Raw genomic sequence first — 24,610 nt, 5'->3', positions numbered from 1 at the left:
GGTACCTGGAGTTGGAGCATTAATACTTCAATTCCCAGTGCACTACCTGATGCGGAATATTGAAGACCAAGAAATATAAAACCGTGACAAAGAGAATGCCTTTGTCTTTGTGTATAGATGAGGAGGAATGATGCTGTCAGGAGGAGGGTCACCGAAGTAAGAGAGAAAGTGCAGAGCAAGTGCCTGGAAGGGTGACCTATTCGTTAAGACACCTCAAACTTATAGGTCTGTAGTTTTAAAATAAATGAAATCAAATGAAAATCCCTATCTGGCAAAGTGTCCCTACCAGTAACTGGTGCCTGCTTTATATGTAGGGTTGTCTTGCAAAGGCACGAGGAAGTACTGTAACATAAGCTATACTGTGGATCGTGAAATATCATAGAGCCTTGTTTCTGCAATACAGTGGAAATTTCCTGCACTTCTTCCTGTATGACTTTCTGTGTTTCCTGTGGCCAGGCAAGAGTGAAAGAATATCTTATTATCTAAATTGCTAATTCTGCATGAGTATAGTTTGCTAAATATATCAATCCAGAAAACAAAGCACTCAGAATATTCATTTTTCCTTAATCTCCTTGTACTTAGAGTGTCTCAAATTAAATTTTTATTTTGATTTAATTAAGCAATCATTATGTTCATTAAATGCACGCTAGTTAATTATTAAATATGTTTTTCATTCAAGTGTAACATATATTTAACAAGATTTGTTGTCTTTGCTGTCATTGGATTTCGTAAGCATTGGAACTGTTTCACCTTTCTGTCTGAATATCCTTCCTTGATCTCTAGTGTTGGAATGTGCTCATTTTTATTATTTATCAGATAAATATCTGTGATCAAAACATTGTCAGTACTTTTTATGTCTGCTTAAAATGCAGAATTTTTGACAAACTCCTTGCAGAAAGCACCTGTTTTCTTCAAATAAATTTTATTTGGCAGAAATCCAGAGGGCCTGATTTTCTCTCTGTAATGAACTTGCTGACATTCTTATTTTATTTTGGTTACGAGAAAATTGAAAGTGGGGAAAACTGACAGAACCTGCTAGCCTGGAAAATTTTATTCTACGTATTTCTACTTTTCCCCTAGATATCTCATTCAAAATAGGGGAAGGTCATTTGTCTTTGATACCTCTGTTATTCCTAGTGCATAAAAGAGGACCAAGGCACAGAAAAAGAATTACTATTTTTTTAATTATCTAGACAGCTTGTGGTACAATTGGATTATGTTTTTGTATCATCAAAATATATGAGGGCTTCTCCAAAAGTAATGCCTTCTATTTTATTATGTTGGCCCACAATGTCAGAGGCAGGTATTAGTGGTATAGCAATGTGGTTTCCATCAATATTCTATTACATGTCGTTGCTGTGTAACAGATGGCAGCACAGGGCAGTCTGACGTGCAAGTGCATATAAAGCAAACAGGTGGAATGGAATTCCTCCAAAAATGGCGAGGGTTGATATTCATTGATGTTTGGTGAATGTTTATGGAGACCAAGCAGTGGGTATGAGCATGGTGAGGTGATGGGTGGTGAATTTCAGCAGTGGTGACAGTGAGTTACCTCCACTGTTGCAGGTTTTTATGAGTGTGGCATACAGGATCTTGTTGTTGTTGTCGAAAATGCATAGCTAATGCTGGTGACTCTGTTGCAAAACAGAGTTTTGTAGCTGAGAATTTGTGCTATCAAATGGTGTTATTATGCTCTTTGTAACTGTTGTCATTTTCATGGAAATAAATAGGAGTCGTTACTTTTGGTGTAACCTATGTAGTTTGGGCACCTTAATCACAAAAATTTTATTTTCCTGGGAACTTCTGCAGATAATAATTAAATGTGTACAGTAATAGACTAAGTACAGGACAGTGGAAAAAAATAACTTTTATCTTTACCCTCAAAGACATAGATTCAGAATTTTGTTATTACTTTCAGATTATATTCCTGTATAGTTTTCTGAAAGTATAAATATTCAAGGAAAGTGAATAAACTCATTTCGATCTTGTTATATTAAGGAAGAAATAAAGGAGAGGACCACATTACCATTCAGTGACATACTGCAGACGCTATGCATGGAAAAATACAGATAGTCAGAAATGTGGATGGCTATCGTGTATGGGAAAAGTAAATAGACTGAAGAGATGATGAAGGGAACTGCCACAGGAAAGCATGGAAGATATAAGTGTGAGGAAGAAAGAAAAAAACAAATTGATTCCTTCTCATAATATGGGAGCTAAGGAACTATTCAGTTAGCCGGATTTAAGTATTTATTATTACTATTCATATTTTTATTCTTGACACAACCAACAACTCAATTGTGACTGTGTATGTTGAGAAGGAATTGAACAGTCAGACACAGGGTAAAGAGGGAGAGAGAAATAAGAGAAAGGAAATTCTGCAGGGAGGGGAAAAAAGGAAAAAAGAATATGTATAGAGCCAATTTTCAGCATGGCAAAAATTTAACAGTATAGTGTCACAGGATATCTGCTGATAGTAGAGTGGATAAATATATTCACTGTCTGGAGAAGTAACTGGAAAAGCAAAGTGACAAAAATTATAGGTGACATGATATTATTTAAGTTGGTCAAGAATAGGGAAGAGTATGTGAGGCACTTCAGAAGGATCTTGTCCTGAAGGCTGTTTGTTTCAAGTCAAAGTAAAATACCTTTTTGAAAATAGGCAGTGATCAAGAATAGTAATAAGCCTAATTAAAGTCATAGAAAGACATCTGTATAAAGAGAGGCTAGAAGTAAATAATCCATGGCTATTTAGATTAGAAAGACTCAAAGTGAATGGGCCTCACTTACAGCAGTGATGTTCATTTGCATTTTCTTACAATAGAAATAAAGAGATAATTCAATGACAGTAAAGGACGACAAACTTAAGACTAGATTTAAAAAAAAAAAAAAGGACAACACCTTATTAACATACTGTTTTCTTCACCTTTTATACCCATTACACCCAGAGCAAAATCACTTTAATAGAGTAATTCAATAGTTGTAATAAACAAGGAGTGTTCTACACCATCTATGTGCATATTGAAAGAAGAAAATCAGGCATGTGTACCCAAACCATGAGAACGTGTAGGTAGATGATAGGGGAGGCAACATGAGGGAAGAGTTTTTCCCTGTAATATGATTGCTTGATGATTTGCCCAATCGAATTAATTTTTACTTCCTGCTGAAATGGCTGATAACAATCAATATCAGAAAATGGCTAATGGACCACCTCAACCTCTCATGCTATCATTGTGAGGCTTATTCTTTTTCTCTTGCTTAGAAATCTATTGATGTCTTCATCTCCTCTGGAGTAGTTTTTACCTTTGATCTCTCAAAGATTTGCTTACAATATACTGAGTCATTCTGTTGTCTTATTTTTTTACTGATACTGGTTCACTGTGTGCATACCCTGGGCTATCAAATCAATAATGCTTAGAAATCATTACGAAAAGTTCAGTGCTTAATTTTATCTTGGCCAGATATTTATGCAGTTCTCAAATGGCTTTCTCCTTTTCCTCCAGAAGTGCAAACTGAAGAGAGATGAGTCCTAGTCTTAGCCTTTGCTGCTAGTCAAAGGTCTGTTCTTGAAAATACTGTAATGAAAAAAAACAAATCATTAATGAAAAAATCTTTTCTGGTTTTACATTCTCCTCTGAAAATGCAATTACTGCTTATTTTCCTGATGCAAGATAAGTAAAGCTTTATCTTCTCTATTACAGACTGTTATATGCAAAATGTGTTTATATCTCGATACAGTAAGGAATTGTAAAAATATGCGAAGGACATTGCAAAAGTTGTACTTGTAATACTTTACAAAATTGCTTCTAGCCTTCTATTCTGTATTTGTTTAGCTGACAATAATAAAGATTATATTTTTCTACATGGTACATATTCTATGGTATTTAAACAGCCAGGGCTGAATTCAGGAAGATAGAAGTTATGTTCATAGTGAAGCGTCTAAATACTTCAGATATCTCAATAGTCTCTCCCTCATTTGATATCCTGGCAGTCATCGATCTCTGATGCTCCCAACATAATTGTGGGAGTGGTAGTGTTTCTTCCTCTGGCATTCATCTTTTATTTTGACGCAGAAATCTAGTTCATTAGCTGATATAAGTTATCTATTTTTTCCATATGATATTATTGTCTCTTCTTAATTTATATAGCAGTTACGCTGGTACAGAAGTCAACCTGTCAGCTGAAAGTAGGACTAACATCAGTTAGGCTGAAGCAATAAAAGAGTGGAGCAGGATATCATGCTCATAATTCTGATTATGCTACATGCAACTATGTGACTGTGGGACAAGAACTAAAACGGTGAAGTCGCTTAGTTTGTCAAAATGAGCTAGATACAGCTTTTAATATCTCTGTGAAGTTTTTGGGTATGGTTGTTTTTGTTTTTTGTTTTTGATTGGTTGCTTTTTTGTTTGTTTGTATATGAATATACCTTGCAGTTTAATGTCTATATATAAATTGTGATTGACTTTATCACTGGAGAAAACAATGAACAGGAATCCTTTAAAAATTATTTACTACAACTTAGATAGAAGACAGTCCTTAAAAATTTAGTTTATCCCCTCAAACACTGCAGGTTTTTTGACACAATGCATTTGTGACAACTTATACATTTCTGTTCTGAGTTTTCATTAAAAATTTCAAAATATCATAAAATGAAAAACATTTAATGTTATGTCAGAAGTGGTGTGCTGTCACTAGCTGCCTTGCCGTTTTCAGCAAGCTCTGTGCTGTGAAACTGCTGTGTTTCTGATGAACTTTACAGCATGTGTCCCACAGGCTTTCTTCACCCTCATATATGCAGGAGACCACTGTGGAAATTTTATTACAGATGAACGTAACAGATGTTTTACTCTAACCTTTAACCAAGGCTTACTGCAACTTGATTGATCTCCTCCCATGCTCACAGAAACTGTAAGTAATCTGTGGCTCTCTGAAAATCACTCCAGCTGTCTCACCAGGTTAGGATTCATTTTCCCCCAACACAGTTGCTTTGTGCTGTGTTGGAAACCTTCAGATGTGCTCTCCAGCTCCTGGTGTTGCTGCAGAAGGGAAGTAAGTCACCCGTGGACTCTTCTTCTTCTCTGCTGGATTCATGAAGGTGCTTGAATCTCATAAGGCATCTGAAATACTGGAAGAATCATATGTTCCAGGGGAAGTTCAGGTTGGACATTAGGAAACATTTCTTCTCAGAAAGATAGTGAGGCACTGGCACAGAGGCGCCCAGAGATGTGGTAGAGTCAAAGTCCCTGGAGGTGCTCAAGAACTGTGGAGATATGAGGCATGTGTTTTTAGTATGATGCTGATGAGTTGGCAGTTGGACTAGATGCTCTTAGAGGCTTTTTCTGTTCTGTGATTCTGTGCTGAGGCTCTCAAAAGTCACCTGGCATGAAGCAGCTTGAATCAGAGAGGACTGAGTTGTTGTCACCATTTCAGTGGACATGAGTGCAGGAGATAAGCATTTGTTTTGCATTAGGAATTAATTCAGTAGCTCCATCTATTTCTCACTGTTTGTAGATACCATGTACTACAAGAAATATGGAAGTTGGCTGGCAGGGAGATGGTTTAGCATCTCTGGCCTTCGTTATAAAGGGGGAATGAGGGTGCAGGGAGTCTCGGATAAGGTAGCTCACTCTCATCTATCAGAGCCAGTGGTATCATGGTTGTTATGCCGTCAGACTTACCTTAAACCTTAAGCTTAGATTGAGCAAGCATCATGCCTGGGGAGTATGGAGTGCAGCCCTTCCCCTTCCTGCTAGGGCTGGGGTGGGGTGGAACTGGGTATTTCATTGCAACACTTGTGACTTCGTGATGCTGGCAACTGAGAGCTGGGAGGGATTCATAGGATGGACACCCTTCTAGATATGGACATTCCTGGGGAACACACACCTGAAGGTATAGTATTGCCAGCACCATCAGATAGCAGACTGCAATGAGAGGTGGGGGCTGGGAACCACCCCAGAATAGTTTCCATGGAAATGTAGTGCTTGTGCACTGTCTGGAAGTCGCTGAATCATAAACCAGGAGGAGGCTGAAGAGCATGAAACAACCTGCAAAAAGCACATATCCTTGGGTCAGCCAACAGAAAAGAAAATGGGTGAGAGGAAAAAAAAAAAAAAATTGAGTGGGTTTCCTAGCAGTCTCAGAAAACACCTTGGAGTTAGTGAATTAAAGCTTTTTGCTTAAAGAAATTATCTTTTAATGTTCTCCAGGGATATAGTAGAGTGCCTGGGTTAAACTGCCACTGCAGCTTTAAACAATGCAGTGTTAAAAGGGAGAGTCTGTCTTTTGTGTAGTTACTCCTGTAATTATAGGTACAGCTTTCAGAACAGTATTTGGTATTCAGTGTAGAGCAGCACAAAACAAATGCATCGTATGAGCTCTCAAAGCAATTTCTCTCTCTCTCATGTAACATTTACCGGATGTTTGGCTTGTTGGCAATTTAATCAGTCTGAACAATCTTGTTTGGTGACAAACCTCCTAAATCACAAAGGAGTGATGCAGTTTGTATGGGTGAAATGTGTTCCACAGAGATATTTCAAGTTGAAAAATAAAAATGAGAATTAGACAATACAGAACTCATTGAAAGCCAGTTTTCCAGCTGTTCTAATTTCCCACAATTTAATTTGTGTGCCATCAAAAGCAACTTGGAGACTTCCAGAAAGATGATAGAACCAAGGGTGAGACTAGGTAGAGGGTCTAAATTGTGCTGAATGCATTGCAGTCCCATGCTGTAAAAACATCTCCTAGGACCAAATACAGGCAGCATAATATCCTTGTAAATTGGACCATTAAATAAAACTGCAAAGTCATAAAGCTGTAGCATTACCCTGAAATTAATATATTGTCAACTTTGAATTATGGAACAATTTAACAAGCATTTAGACAATCTGCTTTTCAAGGCTGTATCTAACTATTCCAGGTTATATAGCAGAAGCTGTGGCTATGCTCTCCTATTGGGTTTTGAATTACTTGCAGCTTGTGTGTGGTTCAGAATTTTACCAAGCTGAGAAAGTAATAAAATAAAAAGGTGGAATAATAGAAGGTAAAAATAAACAGTGACCTTTGCTTAGAGAACAACTTTCTTGTTCTCACTGCAAATTCTCAAGTGCAGAGAGAGCTCATTAAGTTGAGTAAACAGGAAAAAAGCATACAACATGGACAGATAGAAAAAGATAATGATAGTCTCTTTGTTGAAATAAAAAAGGGAGAGCCTTATCTGCCTAGATTAGCAGTTTCCAAACATTGAATTGGCTATAAGAAGCCAGTGACCCTCAGTTTGGCTTGTGTCTATGTCACTTCCAAAAAATATAATGAAACCATATCCCAAAATAGTAAAGATTTTACAAGCAAACACAAACAGAGTGAAATAGGAACATTGTTTAGAGACCCACTTGCAAATAGCACAGGTGTAATTTTTACAGAGATGTCTCTGCAAAGGTATATGCAAATTGCAAAGTTAATCTGCAGACAGCTGCTGCACTTCTTTCTAACTGAAATGATGCGTGTGCATGTCCAGACTGCAGCTACACTACTTGCCTAGGCCCTGAAGCATGTCTGAAATGCAAGCTCACAGATCACTTTCAGTAAGTTTCAGAGTACACACTGACTGAACTGTAGGAGGAGAATTCATTGCCCTCATTATGAGGCAGACAGCTCTATTCTGGGAGCAGTCTTAGCTAAAATTGCAGATGTGAATTCGAGAAAATAGAATGATCTTTTTCCCACAGGCCACTGGCTTTCAGGTTGAGAAAATGGTATTAGAATAAAGAACTTGACCTTAATGGTGAGGGTCTTCAGGAGAAAGGTTGCTCTCTGATCTGCAGAAGCCTATGGATGTGGTTTTGCTCTCATCTTGAAATGGTCTGAGAATTTGTTGTGCTCCAGTTCAGCTGTTTTTCCTTCAGTTAGAAGTCTTTTTCATTGACTCTGGGGAGAAAAAAAAAAAACAAAAGGTGCTGAGGTAGCAGAAAATATGTACAGCAAAGGTACGCAGGCAACAGAAAAAAAACTTTTAAGAGTTGGTAGCTTTTGTCATCTCACATATATGCTTGATAGTGACTCTCCTTTAATTAGATCAGTGGGATAAATATTTATATCTTTTGAGGTTTGCTGTTCATTACCTTTACCTCAAAGATGGAGCACAGAAGGAATCTTGGAAGTAAAACACAGATCTGACCTATAAAACTAATGAGCATAATAAATCAGGCATATGTAGATTAAAAAACATCTGAAATGTAACTGTGATTTTTTTCCTTTCTGCTTCTCCTTTTTCTTCTTCCTCTCTGTTCTGATTTACTTGCTAAATCACAATTACATTCAGTACAGACAGAAATTCAATTTGTATTTCCTTTTCCCCTGCAAACCAGAAGATGGATAATCTGCAGTTAATTTCTCATTTCCACAAAATACTGTGGAGAAAAGCAGCCCTTAAATGTCAAAGTTCAGATCTCGGAGTCACAGATGAGTGCATCGGTGATGATAACAAGACCATTGAAAATTAATCTATAGTTAGGGAGAAGACAAAAGAGAGACCAGTCCATCTTGTCTGTTCAATATGTTTGTCAATAAGTAGTTGTCTCTGATAGTTTTCTGATGCTTTGTCCAACCTCATTTCAAACATGTGAATTGATTACATTTCCAATGCTCCTTGGGAAAGCTGTTTCATGTTATGATAATTTTTTAGGGTGTTGGTTGGTTGTTTTTTTGGCTTTTCAAGTACCCACATGGCACCATTCCTGGTGTACAAGTACAAAACCTGGAAAATATTGAAGTGTTAATCACTCTGCAACTCTAATATTAAAGGTCGTTTTATTTCCTAACTAGTAGTGTAGACAGTATTACAAACATTGATTTTATCATATGAGGATTGTTCTGAAAGTAATGCCTCCTATTTTATTATGTTGGCCCATGAAGTCAGAGGTGAATGTTGATGTTAGGGCAGTGGAGGTTGAACCTTCATACCAGCATTCTTTTACATGTTGACTTGTGACAGATGGCCACAGAGGGTCTGTCTGACAAAATGGCATATGATGTGGAAGGGTGTATGAAGCAAAGGTTTGTCACTGAATTCCTCCATGTGGAAAAAATGAATTGATATTCATTGACGTTTGCTGAATGTTTATGGAGACCAAACAGTGGATGTGAGTACAGTGAAGCGGTGGGTGGTGCATTTCCACAGTAGTGACAGTAACATGAAAGAAAAGCCACATTCCTGACAACCATGCACAGCTGTCACACAATGAAACGAAAGCATCTCTATGACCTCATCCGCACAAATCAGTGGATTGTGACTAGGGAACTGCATAATGCGTACTGACTGCAGTGTATTGGAAACAATAGTGGCAATGATAGAATATCACAAGGATCACAAAGTTTGTGCCAGGGGAGTCCCACAAATGCTCACACAAGAATGGAAAAGAACACAGTATGCAAGTTTGTCAGAAACTATAGAAGCAATACGAAGCTGAAGGTGACAATTTCCTGGATTATATCATTACTGGTGAAAAGACATGTCACCACTATGAGCTGGAGTTAAAAGGCAGTCTGTGGAGTCGTGCATTTGAATTTCTCACTGAAGAAAAAATTCAAGACACAGTCCTCAGAGGGTAAAGTGATGTGCACTCTCTTTTCGGGTTGGAACGGGATGATCCTTCTGGATTTCCTGGGACCTGGAAAAAACATCAATTCTGACTGCTACATCATGACGTGAGCTGAAGGCTCCAACTTCAAAAATTGCATCAGAGAAGATAGCCTTTCACTTGCACAATAATGTCAGGCCCTATACCAATTTAAAGACCATGGAGCACATTGTTAGTATTGGCTGCACGTACCCACCGCACTTACCATGTAGTCTAGATTTGGTGCCTTCTGACTTTCATCTGTTCATGCCATTGTAAGATGGTCTGCATAGGCAACATTTTCCTAGTAATGATACCATCATACAATAATAATAGCAGCTGTGAAACAATGGCTCACCTCTACCTGTGCAGGTTTTACAAGCATAACATGCAGGCTCTTGTCCATTGCTGGTGAAAATGCATAGCTAATGGTGGTGACTGTGTTGAAAAATAGGGTTTGGTGGCTGAGAATTTGGTCTGTCAGATGATGTTATTTTGTTCTTTGAAACTGTTGTAGCTTCCGTGGATATAGATAGGGGACATTACTTTCACAGCAGCCTACGTAGTTTCTCAAATGTGTGTTAATGATGCTCAATAGAAGAGCTTATGACTGCCCATCTGGAATTTCTAGTGAACAGCTCATTCCCTTCTCTTGTTTTACATCTCACTTAACATCTGACTTATAGTACTGGCAAGTTAACATTTGTTGTAATGTATGTTTTTCAGTGAAAGCAAAGGTTTCAACTTTCACCAGCTTCATTGAGAGGAATGCTGGTTCACTCTCAATTACTTGGGAAAAATCCACTCCATTTATGTCAATCCTTAAGAAAACAAATGAAAAATAAACAAAAAGACTTTGGCTGATGATAATCACTTTTTCAGATATGTAAGATGCGTTATGATTTCAGTGACTTACATCGTATTGGAATCTGTCTATTGTGCAGAGCTGTGTAGTTTTATATTGTGCTACTGCATTGCTTGTGTTACGAGCACTGGGGCAAGATTTAAAAACAGTAGATTTGTAGTATTTCTTATGGTTTTAATCTAACCTTTATGTATTACACATTGCTCAGTACTTTCTTGACTTCCATCTCAAAGGATCCACAATCAGCATCCTGAACTCTGTAAGAATCTCATAATAATAGATCTATGAGGAAACTGCTTCCATCACAGAAATGATGAGAATGCTGTGAGTAGATCTCTAGTTTGCTGAGTATAAATTATCCTTACAGTCTCCAGTGTTCAAGATCAAGTTGTAAATTACTCAGAGAAAAATTTCTTCCAAAGTTGGGCCAGATGCATTTGTATGATTCTCAGATGCTGCTCATTACTTGCCTGTCATCTGAATGACTCTATAATGGCAATTCAATAACTTACGAGTGTCTTTGAAAAGATTGTCCACTTAGGGTTTATATATACGTGTTAGAGTTCTATGGAAGTCATCTGTGAGATGTCTGAAGCTTAAAAAGTATAGATCATCTGTAACAAATAACAGTGGCCACAAAGCTGCTAAGCTCATTGTAAAGATAGTGCTGTATGAGAATCCACCCATGTTATTTGGCAGTAAAATCATCTGAATACTTCAGTGCACAGTTTTTAAGAGCGGATTTGCTTCCTTTTATTTTTGCCTTGTGTCTTCCCTGAGCAAATACATTCTTGGGTAAAGAGGGATTTTACTGTGTGTGTATCTTTGTAAGAGCATGTGGAAGACTCAGTCCTGTGAATCCTCGTTAAAAAATTTGCCTTTTATTCTGGGTCAGCTCAGCAGACTGGCCATTCAGGCTTCCCTTTTTATCTTGTCCCTTGCTATCTCACTTGAACCTGCTGGGCAATAGCCTCCCTGCTAAGCTAATTGCTTCTAATTGCAATGTTCTTATCACACCAACCTCAATGCTGGTAGTGAGCTGTGCTGTTGCAGCTTGAATTATGAGTAAACCTAGATTCTGCTTTGTATGATCTGAGAAATACACTGCCTCATCAGTAAATGCAGTGAAAGAAGTAAGGTTGTGGTCCCCAGCATGGGCAAGCATCAAAATTCACACTTATTTACAGATGCTGAGTCATAAATTGTTCTGCATTGCTCAGCTTTCATGCTGAAAAATGTGACAGTTGAGTAAAATGCATTCTCTGCCTTGTAACTGGGCAGTAGGAACACGTTCACAATTGCAGCTTTTTGTCAGTAATTCTGTTTGCGATGACTCTGTGTGAGCTCATCAGCTGCAGTTACTATTTGTTATAACAGTGGGCTGTTCTCTTAGGTAAAGCTATGTTTGTAAAAGATGAATGTTACCATCCCGAAACATATTACTAAGTCTTCTCCCAGGACTGAAGCCAGTTGAAATGCATCTAATTTTCTCTGTATGCTGGCAACAGAAGATGCTGAAGATTTTCCATTTTTCCTGTGAAGTTCTAACAATTTTTCTCCAGCACAGCAAGATGTAGCATTTGCTTGAGCTGGTTCAGGGAGAAACAGCTCTTGGGCTCTATGTTGACCTGCAGGTTTTCATCATGTAGGGACCATTTCAGAGGTGACCTTGTCTGTAATGCAGTAAAATGTTAGATTTGGGTTGGCTTTTGTGCCCTGCTTGTTGCAGATTTTTGGCTGTTAACTTCCCATTCAATCCCTTTTTCATTTAACAGAAGACAAGATCTGGACTGCAGTGCAGCACAACAACACAGGGCTAACCAGAGTTCAAGGAGCTGGTCCAGAGAAGCCCTACACCATGTCCTTTAACTACAACAGCAGCTCAGAGCAGCTTGAAGCTGTGATAAACAGTGCGGAGTACTGCGAACAGGAGGCAGCCTACCACTGCAAAAAGTCACGTCTCCTCAACACCCCGAGTAAGTGTCATGAGCCCAAGTCTTTCCTTGTTAACTGCTATTGATTATACAGCAGGTGCAGGCTGCACTGCGACTAAGGAGAAAGAAAACTGCCTGGATAGTAGCAATTCAGGCTAAAGTGAAAAGCCTTTGACTTTCTTGGGTCCTGCTGTGTGCTGGCTGTCCTCTGACATCAGATGGACAGAGCTCTGCAGGGGAGTTTCCCAGTGTGTAAGTCCTTGAGTACAAAGGGTATGAAAGCTTCTGCAATGGAAAACAGCTCTTGGAAAGTACTTCCGCTGTGCCGGCTGGTGGCAAATGATTGTTGGTTTTTTTGCTTGTTTGTTTGTTTTTGTTTTGTTTTCATTTACAGGTTTGTAGCTGTATTAAAAGGAAAGTGTAAGACTCCAAACTTACGTATTTCTGGTCAGGAAAGTTGTACCAGTCCAATAGTCCTGAATGTGATGTTTAAAATGCTTGGTAGAATAGCTCCTGGGGCAAAAATTATTTTTACCTCTTGGTAGAAGGAACCAATTTTTTGCACTGATTTAACATGGTAGCAACTAGAGAGCAGAGAGGGTCTGATCAGTTTGTGTCTTTTTGTGATAGCAAATCACCAGTGGCTACTCAGGGTGGCTATTGTGTGACCTTCTGATGAAGCCCGGAGTTTACATCTGGTAATCCAAAAAAGGAGGAATGCCCTTGAAGGCAGGCTTCTGGATGCTTCCAATTTTTTGTTTGGTTGTTTATAATGTCTGTATGGTCCCGATGATTCTCCAATTATTAGGAACCCTTAAATTTATTAGTAGGCTAGGAGAAATCCCATGGAAAACCTTACGGGAATCTTGTAATGGGAGATCCTATTGTGTTAAAAATACACTGCCTAATGAGATGTAGAAAAAACTTGACTGGTTTCAGTAAAGTTATTATAAATCTGAATATTTATGGATCCAGTAATCTGGTGCCTTATGAACAGTTTATTTTCAAAAGCTGTTAGTCATGTCTTTTGTTACCATCAGAATTTACCAGTTGAGAACCGTTTGTATTGCTGATAATTTTTTGAAGAGTGAAATTTTAGCATCAGCACCCAGAGTAGAGCAGAAAGGGGATATAAAGCACAGACATAGCTGCTCATGAAAACAAGGAAGAATGTTTTGCCAATACTTTGTGTCATTGGTTGCTGTTATTCCACGCCACCCATGACGTGTTACAAAGACATAGTCACCACAGAGATTATTTCTGGATTATTTCTTTTTTTTAAGACCACAGTGTTACAGCAGGTCTGCATATATTTAATTCTTCTTCTGTCTGATATTTTTTTCATGTGCATGCAGAAAGAAACAATATATGTTGTAGTACATCTTGTATATAGAACCTCTGTAAAGCAGCTTGCAGACTTGCTAAGACAATTCCTGATAGGCACTTGTCCAGGAATAAAGGTGTGACACCAGTACCTTGAGGGAGAGGGTATTAGGATGATGTCCTGCATACCAGCTTGCTCTCTTGCAGCTGTTGCAGTGCCACTGGGCTCCTGACAGTTGACCATGCAAGACTCATAACTCTTTAATACATGATAAATCAGAAAAAATTACAATCTTGAGCTCTGCATGTGGCAGACTATCATTTTTCCCCTTTCTCTTTCTTCTTTTTGTATGCTTTTTAATTACGCTTTCAATTTTTCATCGTGAACTTTCTCTGTAGCCTGAGGCTATAAGTTTGACTAGACTTGGAACATGCTCAAAAATAAATTGTCTGAGCTGCTGAAATGATGAGGTTTGGGGAACACTCTTGTTCTTAGCTTAGTGTTACATGTTTTTAAGTAGTAGAAAGGAATATATTTCCCCAAAGCCTTCTGTATTTTTGTTAATTGATATTCATTTTGAGGTGAACGATTGCTGTATTAGAGAAGAACCTAGAGCCTAGTGGTATCTTGAAGAGTCCTAAGATTTAAAAATTTCCACTACTAAGCTTATAGGTGTGTGTGCATTCAGGGCATTTTTCTGGGCACACTGTGGAAGACTCCCACCTGTTTATGCCCAGTAGTAATTGATCACTAAAATTGATTAGTACAAAAATCAGAACTCCTGGGGTTTGCTTGTTGATTTGGCCCAGGTTTCTGAATACCTGAAGCATTTTGTTCTGCAAGAGTAATGCTTAATTTTGGTTAACAGACAACATTTATATATTCCTTCAAAAGTCAGTATATAACTGCATGTGGTGATGAGAACGTTGCATTCATGGGCCAGTAGGGAACATTATGTCACCTAATCCATCTTGATGAATATCATCATTCGTTAATAGTTCTGGACCAAGCCCAGCAGTGTGTATTTGATGGAAAGACATCTTCCAAAAGTGTATCTGATCTTGACAGATGTACAGAGTTCCCCCGCCATCAAGGGATCTAATTCATTTCTGTGCTTCATCTACTGTAGAATTTTGTTCTTATTTCTTTTTCTTTTTTTGTCCTAGGAGATGGAATATATGATTAAGATATCTCAGCTGGTAGCAACAAAACCCCAAATCCTTGCCTTCAGGATCTAAACACTATCGTGCTTCATAGAGAAACAATAAAGAGATTTCTCTTTTCTTTTTCTTCCTTGACTTCACTTTGCAAGGAAGATTTGTGCTGTTACGTAGTAACTTTGACTTTCATAGCTTTGACATGGCAGGAAAGAAAGAAAAAAATTAATGTGCCCAGGCAAAGGGACAAGTACTCTGGGCAGCCTTTGAGAGAAACCAAGGGAGGTTTCTGGCTTGCGTAAGATCGTTTGAGTTTATATCAGGGAATTTGTCTTTTTGTTCTTTTTCCTACCTCTTGCCTTGAAGGCATAGGCACCTCCTCAGTGGGTGTAATTCAGTGTAGTCTCCCCATTGAGTTACTTGGATTTACATCTGCAATGTGTCAGACATGCAATCTGGCAGTTGGCAAAGGAGTTTACTCATCTCCACCTCCTGCTGTCTGAAAAAGGCTTATCAGTTCTCACTGTCATACTACAGTTTAGCTGCAAACACGTCTTTGAAAACTGAAATTAAATTCCTTTGAACTGTGTTTTTGAGCATCTCTGCTATCAGCTAGATTTTCAGGAGGTTTTTGAATGTCAGAATAGATGTCTGTTCATCAAAGCTGGCTTTCACGATGCTGCCAAATGAAACTTCCAATTTATGACCAGTAATTGTAATTCTCTTGTGACTTCTCCATTCCTGTTGGAGAGACACCCACATAACAAGAGCAAGTATGACGGTTGGCATTAATTAGAAAAGTTATTCACAGGAGACTGGAGATTTTACCACTGCCTCATCCTTTGAAGCACATACTGTCTGCTGAGGAGCAGATGAGCTAGTAGGAGAAGAAGGGGTGTGGGCAGGAAGCTTGGGTACTTCTGTATGTGCTGTCTGTATGCTTGGAATTTGAAGACAGATTTAGGTCATAGGGCTCTAATTTCCTTTCCTTGAGGAGCGTGTCAGGTAAGAACTTAGGACAGGAGTACATGAACAGTAATAGGTATGTGTGAGCACTTTTAATTACACTGTTAGCAAACAAGATTTTTGAAGGTATAAAAACAGTTCATTAGTCAACTAACATTAATTAGCTGAGCTATGACTCAATTTGCTCAGGTTTCTAGAAGCAGTGCATTCTTAGGAGTGCCCTCAAAGGCTTAACGTTTGCAAAGAAACTTCACATCCACCATATCAAGGATTTAACACAGTGATAGCTGTGTCAGTGGCAGGATACTTGGTTCACAATACATATACGTGGCTGACAGTCTGTCAAATTCGTAGCATATTTATATAGGCAGAAACTGAGAAAAGATCAGTCCTAGAGCAAAATCAAAGAAATAGGAATGTCTTTTTTTTTTTTCTTTTGCCTTCTTCCTTTTATTTTTTCTTGTCTCTTTCCAGTATAATCCCACACTACGTTGCTTTAAGTTTGGTTTTCAAATGTCTATCCTAAAATACACGTCTTTTCTGAACCTTTTCCCTGTCTCAGCACTGAGGTGTACCATATGTTGTTTCCAGCTCTGTGACCGTATCATGACAGACATAGCTGTTCTTCCCTACATCTGTCCTTTTGTGTTTTGTACCCCTCTTACCAGAGGAAAACACAGTTGCAAGAAGTGTGTCCTACTCTGAATTTAGACTTGATTCTCATTGTTGAGACAAATTGGTCGTATCTCCATAGCCCTTAGCAAGCAGTAATTTACCCTCGGGTTTTTGCTCGCTACTACTTTGTGCCTTCCAAATACGTTATTCCATGGTTCCAGACACTTTGAGTTGTTACTGTGTTACCAGGAGAAGATTTGCCTTTGTCTATAACAAGGCAGTCTGCCCTGAAGAAGTGGATCGTATTAAAGAGAGTGTTGGGCACACGGCAGCTCTCGATTGCATGATGTAGTGATTCCTGGCTAACTAGGATCCCCTTCTTGAGAGTAATTGGCTTGGCATCTGTGTTTCCACCAGTGCACCTTGTCTCTCCCTTCCAGTGTAGCAGTTCAGACAAACTGCTGTATTTAGAGACTTTGAACAAAGTTTGCCACAGTAATTTAATATGGGTGTTTGTCAGCTCTCTTTCTCACAGAGACCGATTTAGAGGCCATTTTGAAAGATGCTATATTGTTAGCAGTATGCAGGTGGTCTAACAAAAATGAAAAACATACTGCATGGACAAAGTAACTTGACATTTAGTACTCGTGCACCTGTGAGTAATGGAATATCATTATCCCAATTTCTGACCTTGTACCTCCCACACACAGTCCCTCCTGAGTGACAATAGACAAATATTGCTATATCTGCTAAGGAAAGAATGCCAGCTGCTTGGATTACTTCTGCTCTAGTCCCATTGGTGTTCTCTGAGACTGCAATGCAGCAAAGAGGCCAAGCAATGAGAAAGACATGGACAAAAAATCTTTGCAGAGATACACTGGGTGACTTCTGATTCAGTGGAAGGAAAATGCGCTCTCGTCTTGAACCTAGCTGCAGAAGACAGCCTAATGCTTCCTGATGTGTTTCTGGAATGACACCAGAAGGGCACAAGTCTCTTCACCATTATCTGTGTTTGCTTTAGGCATGCTACGTCAGGTGAATTTAAAAAATGCTTATTGAGGGGATGTCTGATAGAAAGGTGGAGGAGCTTGGATGGTTAAATGCTATTTATTTATGTGGAATATGTCCTTCATATTTCTGCTATACTTCTGCTGCTACTGAATATTTCTGTTGCAAATCTCCCCTCATTTTACTCTGCAGTAAAAATAAGATTTTAGAAATTGATAGTCTTATGAGATACACAAGTACACCAGAACCAAACATGTTCTAGTGATACTTCAGATTTGATGGACGCAGTCATGTAAGTTTTTTGCACACAAATTTTGAAGAAAGAAAGAAATACACAATTTTTTCAGACTATTCTAGGCAGCATTCCCTAATCGTGAGCAGTGATAGTCTTTTTTAATTTGCAGAACTCTGCATATTGTTAACAATAAATACTGGTAATTATAAAAGCAGCTAATCTATTGTTCATTATAACAGCTCATTAGCTATGACAGCAACCTCTCCACCATTCAAAACAGAAAGCAGTACTGCTCAGACTGTGCAGAAAAGTGTGCTTTCTTCCTTATTAGAGCCACAGCAGGGAGTGTGTTCTCATCACACTTGTATTTGTCTGCTTCATTCAGCTGTCCTACTTTGAGCATCCTGGGCTCCATTTGACTGAAAGATTCTTACTGACATTAAACTAATTTCCCCTTCAAATTTGGCCTTAGGTGTGTGTGTTTGTGTGAGATGTTTCCAATTCTGGAGCATGGAAAATGTGAATTATAGCGGTGGAAGTGTTCACAGCTGCCTTAATGCCATATGAGTAAAGAAATAATTTACATTTCTATTCATGTTATCTTTAAGGATAGCAAAGCATCTCATGTTGTAATTTCTGTTTTGTGGGTGTTTGGGGTTTATTTGACTTCAGTTCTATATCTGGAGGAGAAAAGTATGTTCAAAGCAAGGTACTAAATGAAAGTCAGGTGGAACTGACTGAACAAGTGAGCGGGACAGAACCAATAGTTGCATAATTTAATTATATAATGTTACTAGGAGAATGGAAAGTGTTAGCATAATAAAAAAGGAATCATGTTCTTTGTCTGACTCAGATCCACTGCCTGTAAATTTTAAGTACAGGAATTCCATCCTTTTTACTGTGTGAGGATAGCCTATTGGAAATGTGTTGTTTGTTGTTTTTTTTTAAAGTGTGAAGGCAGAGACAGAGGAAAAGAAACAATGAGAATCAGCTGAATGCTGTGCTTTCAGATTACTGGGTGGTTCTTGTTCTAACAGCAAGAGAAAAAGAGTCTTCCCTAGGAGTATATATAGCTCAGTGTTTTGCTTTTGTGAACCACCTGATGTCAAGGGTAGCATAAAAATAGTCCTTCAAAGTGTCAGTTTCTTTCTTGAAAAAAAAAACCAACCCCACAATCCCTTTACTCTAAAAAAAAAAAAAAATCTTTGAGGGTCAGGAAGCATGCAAGGAACACACATATTCAGACCTTTAAGGAAAAATTGCATTCCCAAGAAGCTACTGAAAGCAATCAAGAATTGCTTACCTCCCTCCAAACCAGACTGATGTGTGTGCTGGGGATGGATCAGACTTGATAAGTAGCTATAAGATGTGTTGGGTTAAAAGAAAGAAAACAGCCCTTTTCAAATTTTCCTTAGAGTAGCTTTTTAATGTCTGCTGGGCTAGAAAGATGGAGAACAAAACAAAAAACCTTTCGAGCCTGAATGTGTACTGAGCTGCTGTGACAGGAGGAAGACTCAGACTTTAATGGGGACTGATTTAGGCAAGGGGTGTGTTTCTTCTTGAGCTGTCCGGGTCTTAAAGCCAACATCAAGAGCCTTCTTCCTTTGTTATCAAGAGGAGAATTCAAAAGTCCCAGAAGAAAACTTTTTTTTTTTTTAACATTAGCATTTTTAAAGGTCAACCAATTAATCTATATGCAGTCCTCCACTAAAAGTAGTTTTCTTACCTCGTTTAACAGAGAGGAAAAATGAGGCATGAGACTTCTGCTGGTGATGGCTTCTACTGAAATCAGTTTAAGCAATTAAATCTATTTGAAATTAGCGCTTCAAAACAAACGGCAAAGTTTGTCCAAGAATTAAAAAGAACCATAAAAAAAATGATTCCTGCCAGATCTGCAACTCTGAAGTCTGCGCATGAAGTGTAAAATCTAGACACCTCCTGTGCCTTTTCCTTGTGCTGTTAGGGCAGAATAAGCACATTGCCCTTAAGTGGTACATTTGTTTTTTGTGGGCGGTAATTGGGTGTATGGTGTATTCTGCTGGGTAAGGAGAGAAAGCTGTGATTCTGTAGCTTAGCCCTTGGAATAGTTTCTAGTATCTGTCAAGATTCCAAATTTCTTTCTTTTTTTTTTTTTTTCCTAGACAGAATTTATATTTTGTTTTGCTGCAGTGGTTGATTCTAAAGGGAGAGGTGTGAGTAACCTTCTTTAGACTCTTGGATGCCATGCAGACAGGCCTGTCTTTCTTTTTCAAAGATGTTTTGAGAAAAAATAAGCTGACCTGAGAAAGTGTGCAACACATTGAGAAACAGTTGGCTTTACAACTATGGCTTCTCTAGAAAACCAGATAAAGATTCATATCTATAGCCCATTAGCATTAACGGGGTTAGAGCATACTATATTGATCCTTCTGTCCCTAAATGTTCTAGAGCTGGTAGAAAATTTGGGCTAAAATGAAATGCACTTATTTTATTATCATACCAGAGATACAGATGCCTATCTCCTCCACAACATAAGAACAGGAACTTTAACAAATACACATTCTAAACTTAATTAACCCATCAGTTTTTAATACATTTTAGTCCACATGCTACTAGCAATAGCTGTGCTAGGTTTCTTTCAGATTGTTTCCAATCTGCTTCATGTCCTTTTTGTTTCTTTATCTGACAAGTTTAATTCCATGTCTCCCATTCCCTATGTCTTTGGTCTGCCTAAAAAGTTTAAAATGACAGGGCTAGTTTACAGCATCTAGTGATTCCAATCCATTATCATTAATAGAGCATGAAAAGTGCTCCCAGTAGCTTAGTCTGCATTCAGTAGCCATTTTTATTCTTTTATTGTTATTGTTCAGGCTGTGTCATTCAGTGTTATCAAAATGTTGGTGGGAAAGAAAACATTATAATGGTTCCTGCCTGTCCTCCTCCTTAGTTTTTTGTAACTGAACCTAATTCAAGTCTTACAGGTGTGTTTTACTTATGAATTGTAAGCGTATGGAGGAAAGTTTTCAAAAATGAAGGGAGGTTTGAAAGAAAACTGATGAAAAAGTGACATCAGTTAGGTTAGTAGGTTTATTTTAGATATGTACCTCTATTTTACCTGCTGTTACAAATGGTCAGAATAATCTTGTAAAATTATTTCTTGCTTATACATACTGAGTACTCTCTTTTTCAGAAAGTATGTGTTTGCATATTTGTATAGATACGTGCAGATAGGTTAGGAGAGAAAGAAGAATGGTGATTAACTGTTATTTACTTCTTTGTGAATGATCTACTGTCAGAATTGGAAGGAGATGAGATAGTTTGGTTACTCTTTCATCCATTGAACTGAAGGCTTTCTGTGCATAGCATTTCCTTACTTTTCATTGTTACTGTGATTTCAAGCTCTGATGCAAGCAACTATTTTGATGTGTAGGAAAAGTTTAGGGGCTGGCCTCCACAGAAAGATGTTTGTAAATTAATGCTAACATTACAGCAAAGGGTGGGATTCTAGGGCAAATTGATGTCTCTTAAAGTAGGTTCTGGTTCAGCTCTGTTGGGCCTTTTCTCTGGTTCTGGATAGGTAGTTTGGCTGTCCTGCTTTGCCATTTTAACAGCTATCACTGAACTGAGATGGTTCTCTTGGCACTGGTATTTCTCAAGGCTTTATTGTGGACTTTGGTTCCTGGAACATCTGTCTTTAAAGCACAGTCCTCTTTCTAGCTCACTTCCCTCACAGTGCGCATTTATGTTCAGGATTCAGACAGAGAGGTTCAGTGTTGCATTTTTGTTTACTGCTTCTGTGATTCGAGCTATGGCCACCAGTCAATCCTCAGAACATTAGAAGTACCTGCTTAATAGAGGTAGAATTTTATTGAGTGAATCATTACATCCTATTATTGTTGAAGTAATCACCTTACCTACAACAAATGCCTCCAGAGGGAGGTATGTTCTTTCCAAAATGCTGCCATAGACAATTCATTCTGGTTCTGTACAAAGCACCAGAATCTCTCTGACCATATTGTACTACAGGTTGCCATGTTTTCAAAGAGTGAAATTTATGTGCCATGAAGTATTCCATTGCCAAAATTAATAGGTAAATGAACAAAGTGAAACAGACCATTAGACCCACTGTAATATTGTAGTTGCTGGATTGTGGCACAAAAACAGAAACTAATGGGTAAATATAATCATATTATAGTGACAAGAGCTATCTATGTGTAGTACACAACTATGATTATACAATTGAAAGCAGTCAACCATTATGAAATATGATTTAGTAGACAGACCAGTTGCAGGTAATCTTGCTTAGAACAATACTATCCTTGGTCAGTTTGTTTTAGCAGATGGAAAATGATAAATGGCAGCTATTTCTTTTCTAGCTTTTCAGAATTTCATTTCAATTTTGCTCTGATAATTTTCATAATCCTTTACTTTTTTATATTATCCTGGACTACAGCACTGGAATTTCTGTGCTTGCAAAAATGTTTCTGAGGCACGAACAGTTTGTTCCTGAATATTCATGCAAATAAGAATTTAGCCAAAGGTCTTCAGTGTAAATGTTCACTCTACCACCCTGAAATCTTTCTGATGCCCTTTTTTATTTCTGCTTTAAAATAATGCTTCATGATTTTAAGTGAATACTCAACATCTAATCAAGGTAAACATTTCATAAGCTGAACTATGTTTGTATAATAAGATTTAAAATCTCTGAATAGCTAACATAATTATAGATTCTTTTAATGACCAGCTTGAGAGAGGCTGCAATATTGAATAATTCAGTGGAAAGGATACAAAAGTATGCAGGTTTATTTCCATTGGACTTAGTATACTGATTTAGGCCAATAAGATGGTGAGTTAACTCCTTAGTTACTGCATCTTTCATGAAGTTTCACTCTAGTATGAAATAAATGAATAACTGCAAAAACACTAAAATTCAGATACATAGAGAAAAGAACATGTCAATCCAGAGCTTGTTAATGCAAATTGACAGTCAGAAGCTAAACACTGATGGATTGAAAAAGCCAATGTTGTGTTCTTGTATGGGAATAGACAGGTGTATCTTGCACAATTTAAATGAGCAACTCTAAGTCTGATTATTGGAGTCATCCAATGTAACTTAAAACACCTTTTTGGGCCATCTCTGAGAGCCAGGACAGAGAATGAAGTTTCTTCAAATTATGCCACTCAAGAATTTACAAGTCACAGAAATAGATTTAATGCTGCTTTATTCTGCTCAAGTATTTCCAAGTATTTTAAATGCAGGAGAGAGTTGAGTTGCACTCCATAGATATGTGGAAATGATCGTTTGCTTCAAATTATTTTCACTGATGAACAACTTTTGAAGAAATATATAGTCATAGTAACGTGGTGTAGGTTCAAGGAGAAGTCTAAAATAAGGCACATAACTAGCCTGTGCTAGAGCCAGCACTGCTCATTTCTTCTTCAATGGCAGACAACCCATGGATTTTTCCATATAGCAAAATTAAACTCTGCAGAAATACCTGAGATAATTTAGAGGGAAATCTAAACATGTGTTTTAGCATACTTTTCATACCTGTTTTCACTGAACAGTACATTAATTTGTATTGCTAATGCCATATGGTTCGTTACTTGGATCCATTTTATTTTACACTAGATTTTATTGAATGGACACATTTTTTTTAGAAACACAGAATGATTTGGGTTGGAAGAGACCTTTATATGTCATCTAGTCCAACTCCTGTGCAGTGAACAGGGACACCTACAGCTCAGTCAGGTTACTCAGGAACTGGTCCAGCCTTACCATGAATGTCTCCAAGAATCTCACAGACTCGCAGAATGTCCTGATTTGGAAGGGACCTCAAAGATCATGAATGTCCAACCTCCCTCGCCACAGGCAGGGCCACCAACCTCCACTTTTAATACTAAACCAGGATGCCTGGAGTCCCATCCAAGCTGGCCTTGAACACCTCCAAGGACAAGTCATCATCCACACCTCTGGGGAATCTGTTCCAGTGCCTGACCACCCTTATTGTAAAAAACTTTTTCCTTATATCCAATCTAAATCTCCCTCTTTTAGTTTGAAACCACTTCCCCATCCTTTCACAATAGAGCTGCTATGACTCTGTCCCCTTCTTTCTTGCAGCCCCCCTTTAGATACTGAAAGGCCACTTTCAGGTCTCCCCTGAGCTTTCTCTTCTCCAGGCTGAACAGCCACAGGTTTCTCAGATTGTCCTCATAAGAGAGGTGTTCCATCCCTTTGATGATTTATGTGGCCCTTCTGTGGATGCACTCCAATAGGTCCATATCTTTCCTGTGCTGAGGACTCCACATCTGGATGCAGTACTCTAGATGAGGTCTCACCAACACAGAGCAGAGAGCCAGGATCACATCTGTGACTCCTGGCCATGCTGCTTTTGATGCACAGTTTTTTATGTTTTTCTTTTTATGTCGAGAGGGCACAATTCTGGTTCATGTCCAACTTGCCATCCACCAATACTTCCAAGTCCTTCTTGAATCAATCCTTTTATTCTCGGCTTGAATTGATAGTGGAGTTTGCCAGGACCCAGTGGCATGACCTTGCTGATTTGTTGAACCATAAGAGATTCTCCTGGGTCCACTGTTCAGCCTGTCTAGATCTCTCTGGATGGTATCCCATCCCTCAGACGCATTGTTTGCACCACACAACTTGGTGTCATCCATAAACTTGCTGAGGATGCACTTGATCTTACAGTCTGTGTCACTGATGAAGGAAAAGCAGTTGCCAGTGAAGACTGAGGCAAAAAGTTGTTGAATACTTTTTATTGCTTTCATTCTCAAAAATGAAGGACAGCCAACAGAACTTGCAAATACAGATGTAGATCTTGAAACTTTAGTCCTCAAAGTCCTGCTTCCATTTATCAAATAACTGTTGTTGCAACACACTGCTTAATGT

General features: G+C 38.3%; 1 protein-coding gene across 1 annotated transcript in view; it reads left to right on the top strand.

The window, feature by feature from the left end:
- Positions 1-24,610, top strand: part of CNTNAP5 (contactin associated protein family member 5) — a 201,282-nt gene that overhangs the window by 112,224 nt on the left and 64,448 nt on the right. Inside the window, exon 13 of the mRNA XM_042827016.1 lies at positions 12,258-12,458. Coding sequence (XP_042682950.1) covers positions 12,258-12,458 — 201 coding nt within the window. The remainder of the gene's footprint in view (positions 1-12,257; positions 12,459-24,610) is intronic.

Source organism: Centrocercus urophasianus, unplaced genomic scaffold, assembly GCF_019232065.1.
Source record: "Centrocercus urophasianus isolate 14NV4802_14NV808 unplaced genomic scaffold, USGS_Curo_1.0 seq_28, whole genome shotgun sequence".
Classification (NCBI taxonomy): domain Eukaryota; kingdom Metazoa; phylum Chordata; class Aves; order Galliformes; family Phasianidae; genus Centrocercus; species Centrocercus urophasianus.
The sequence above is the reverse complement of the archived record's forward strand: the minus strand, read 5'-3'. Positions and strand labels throughout refer to the sequence as shown.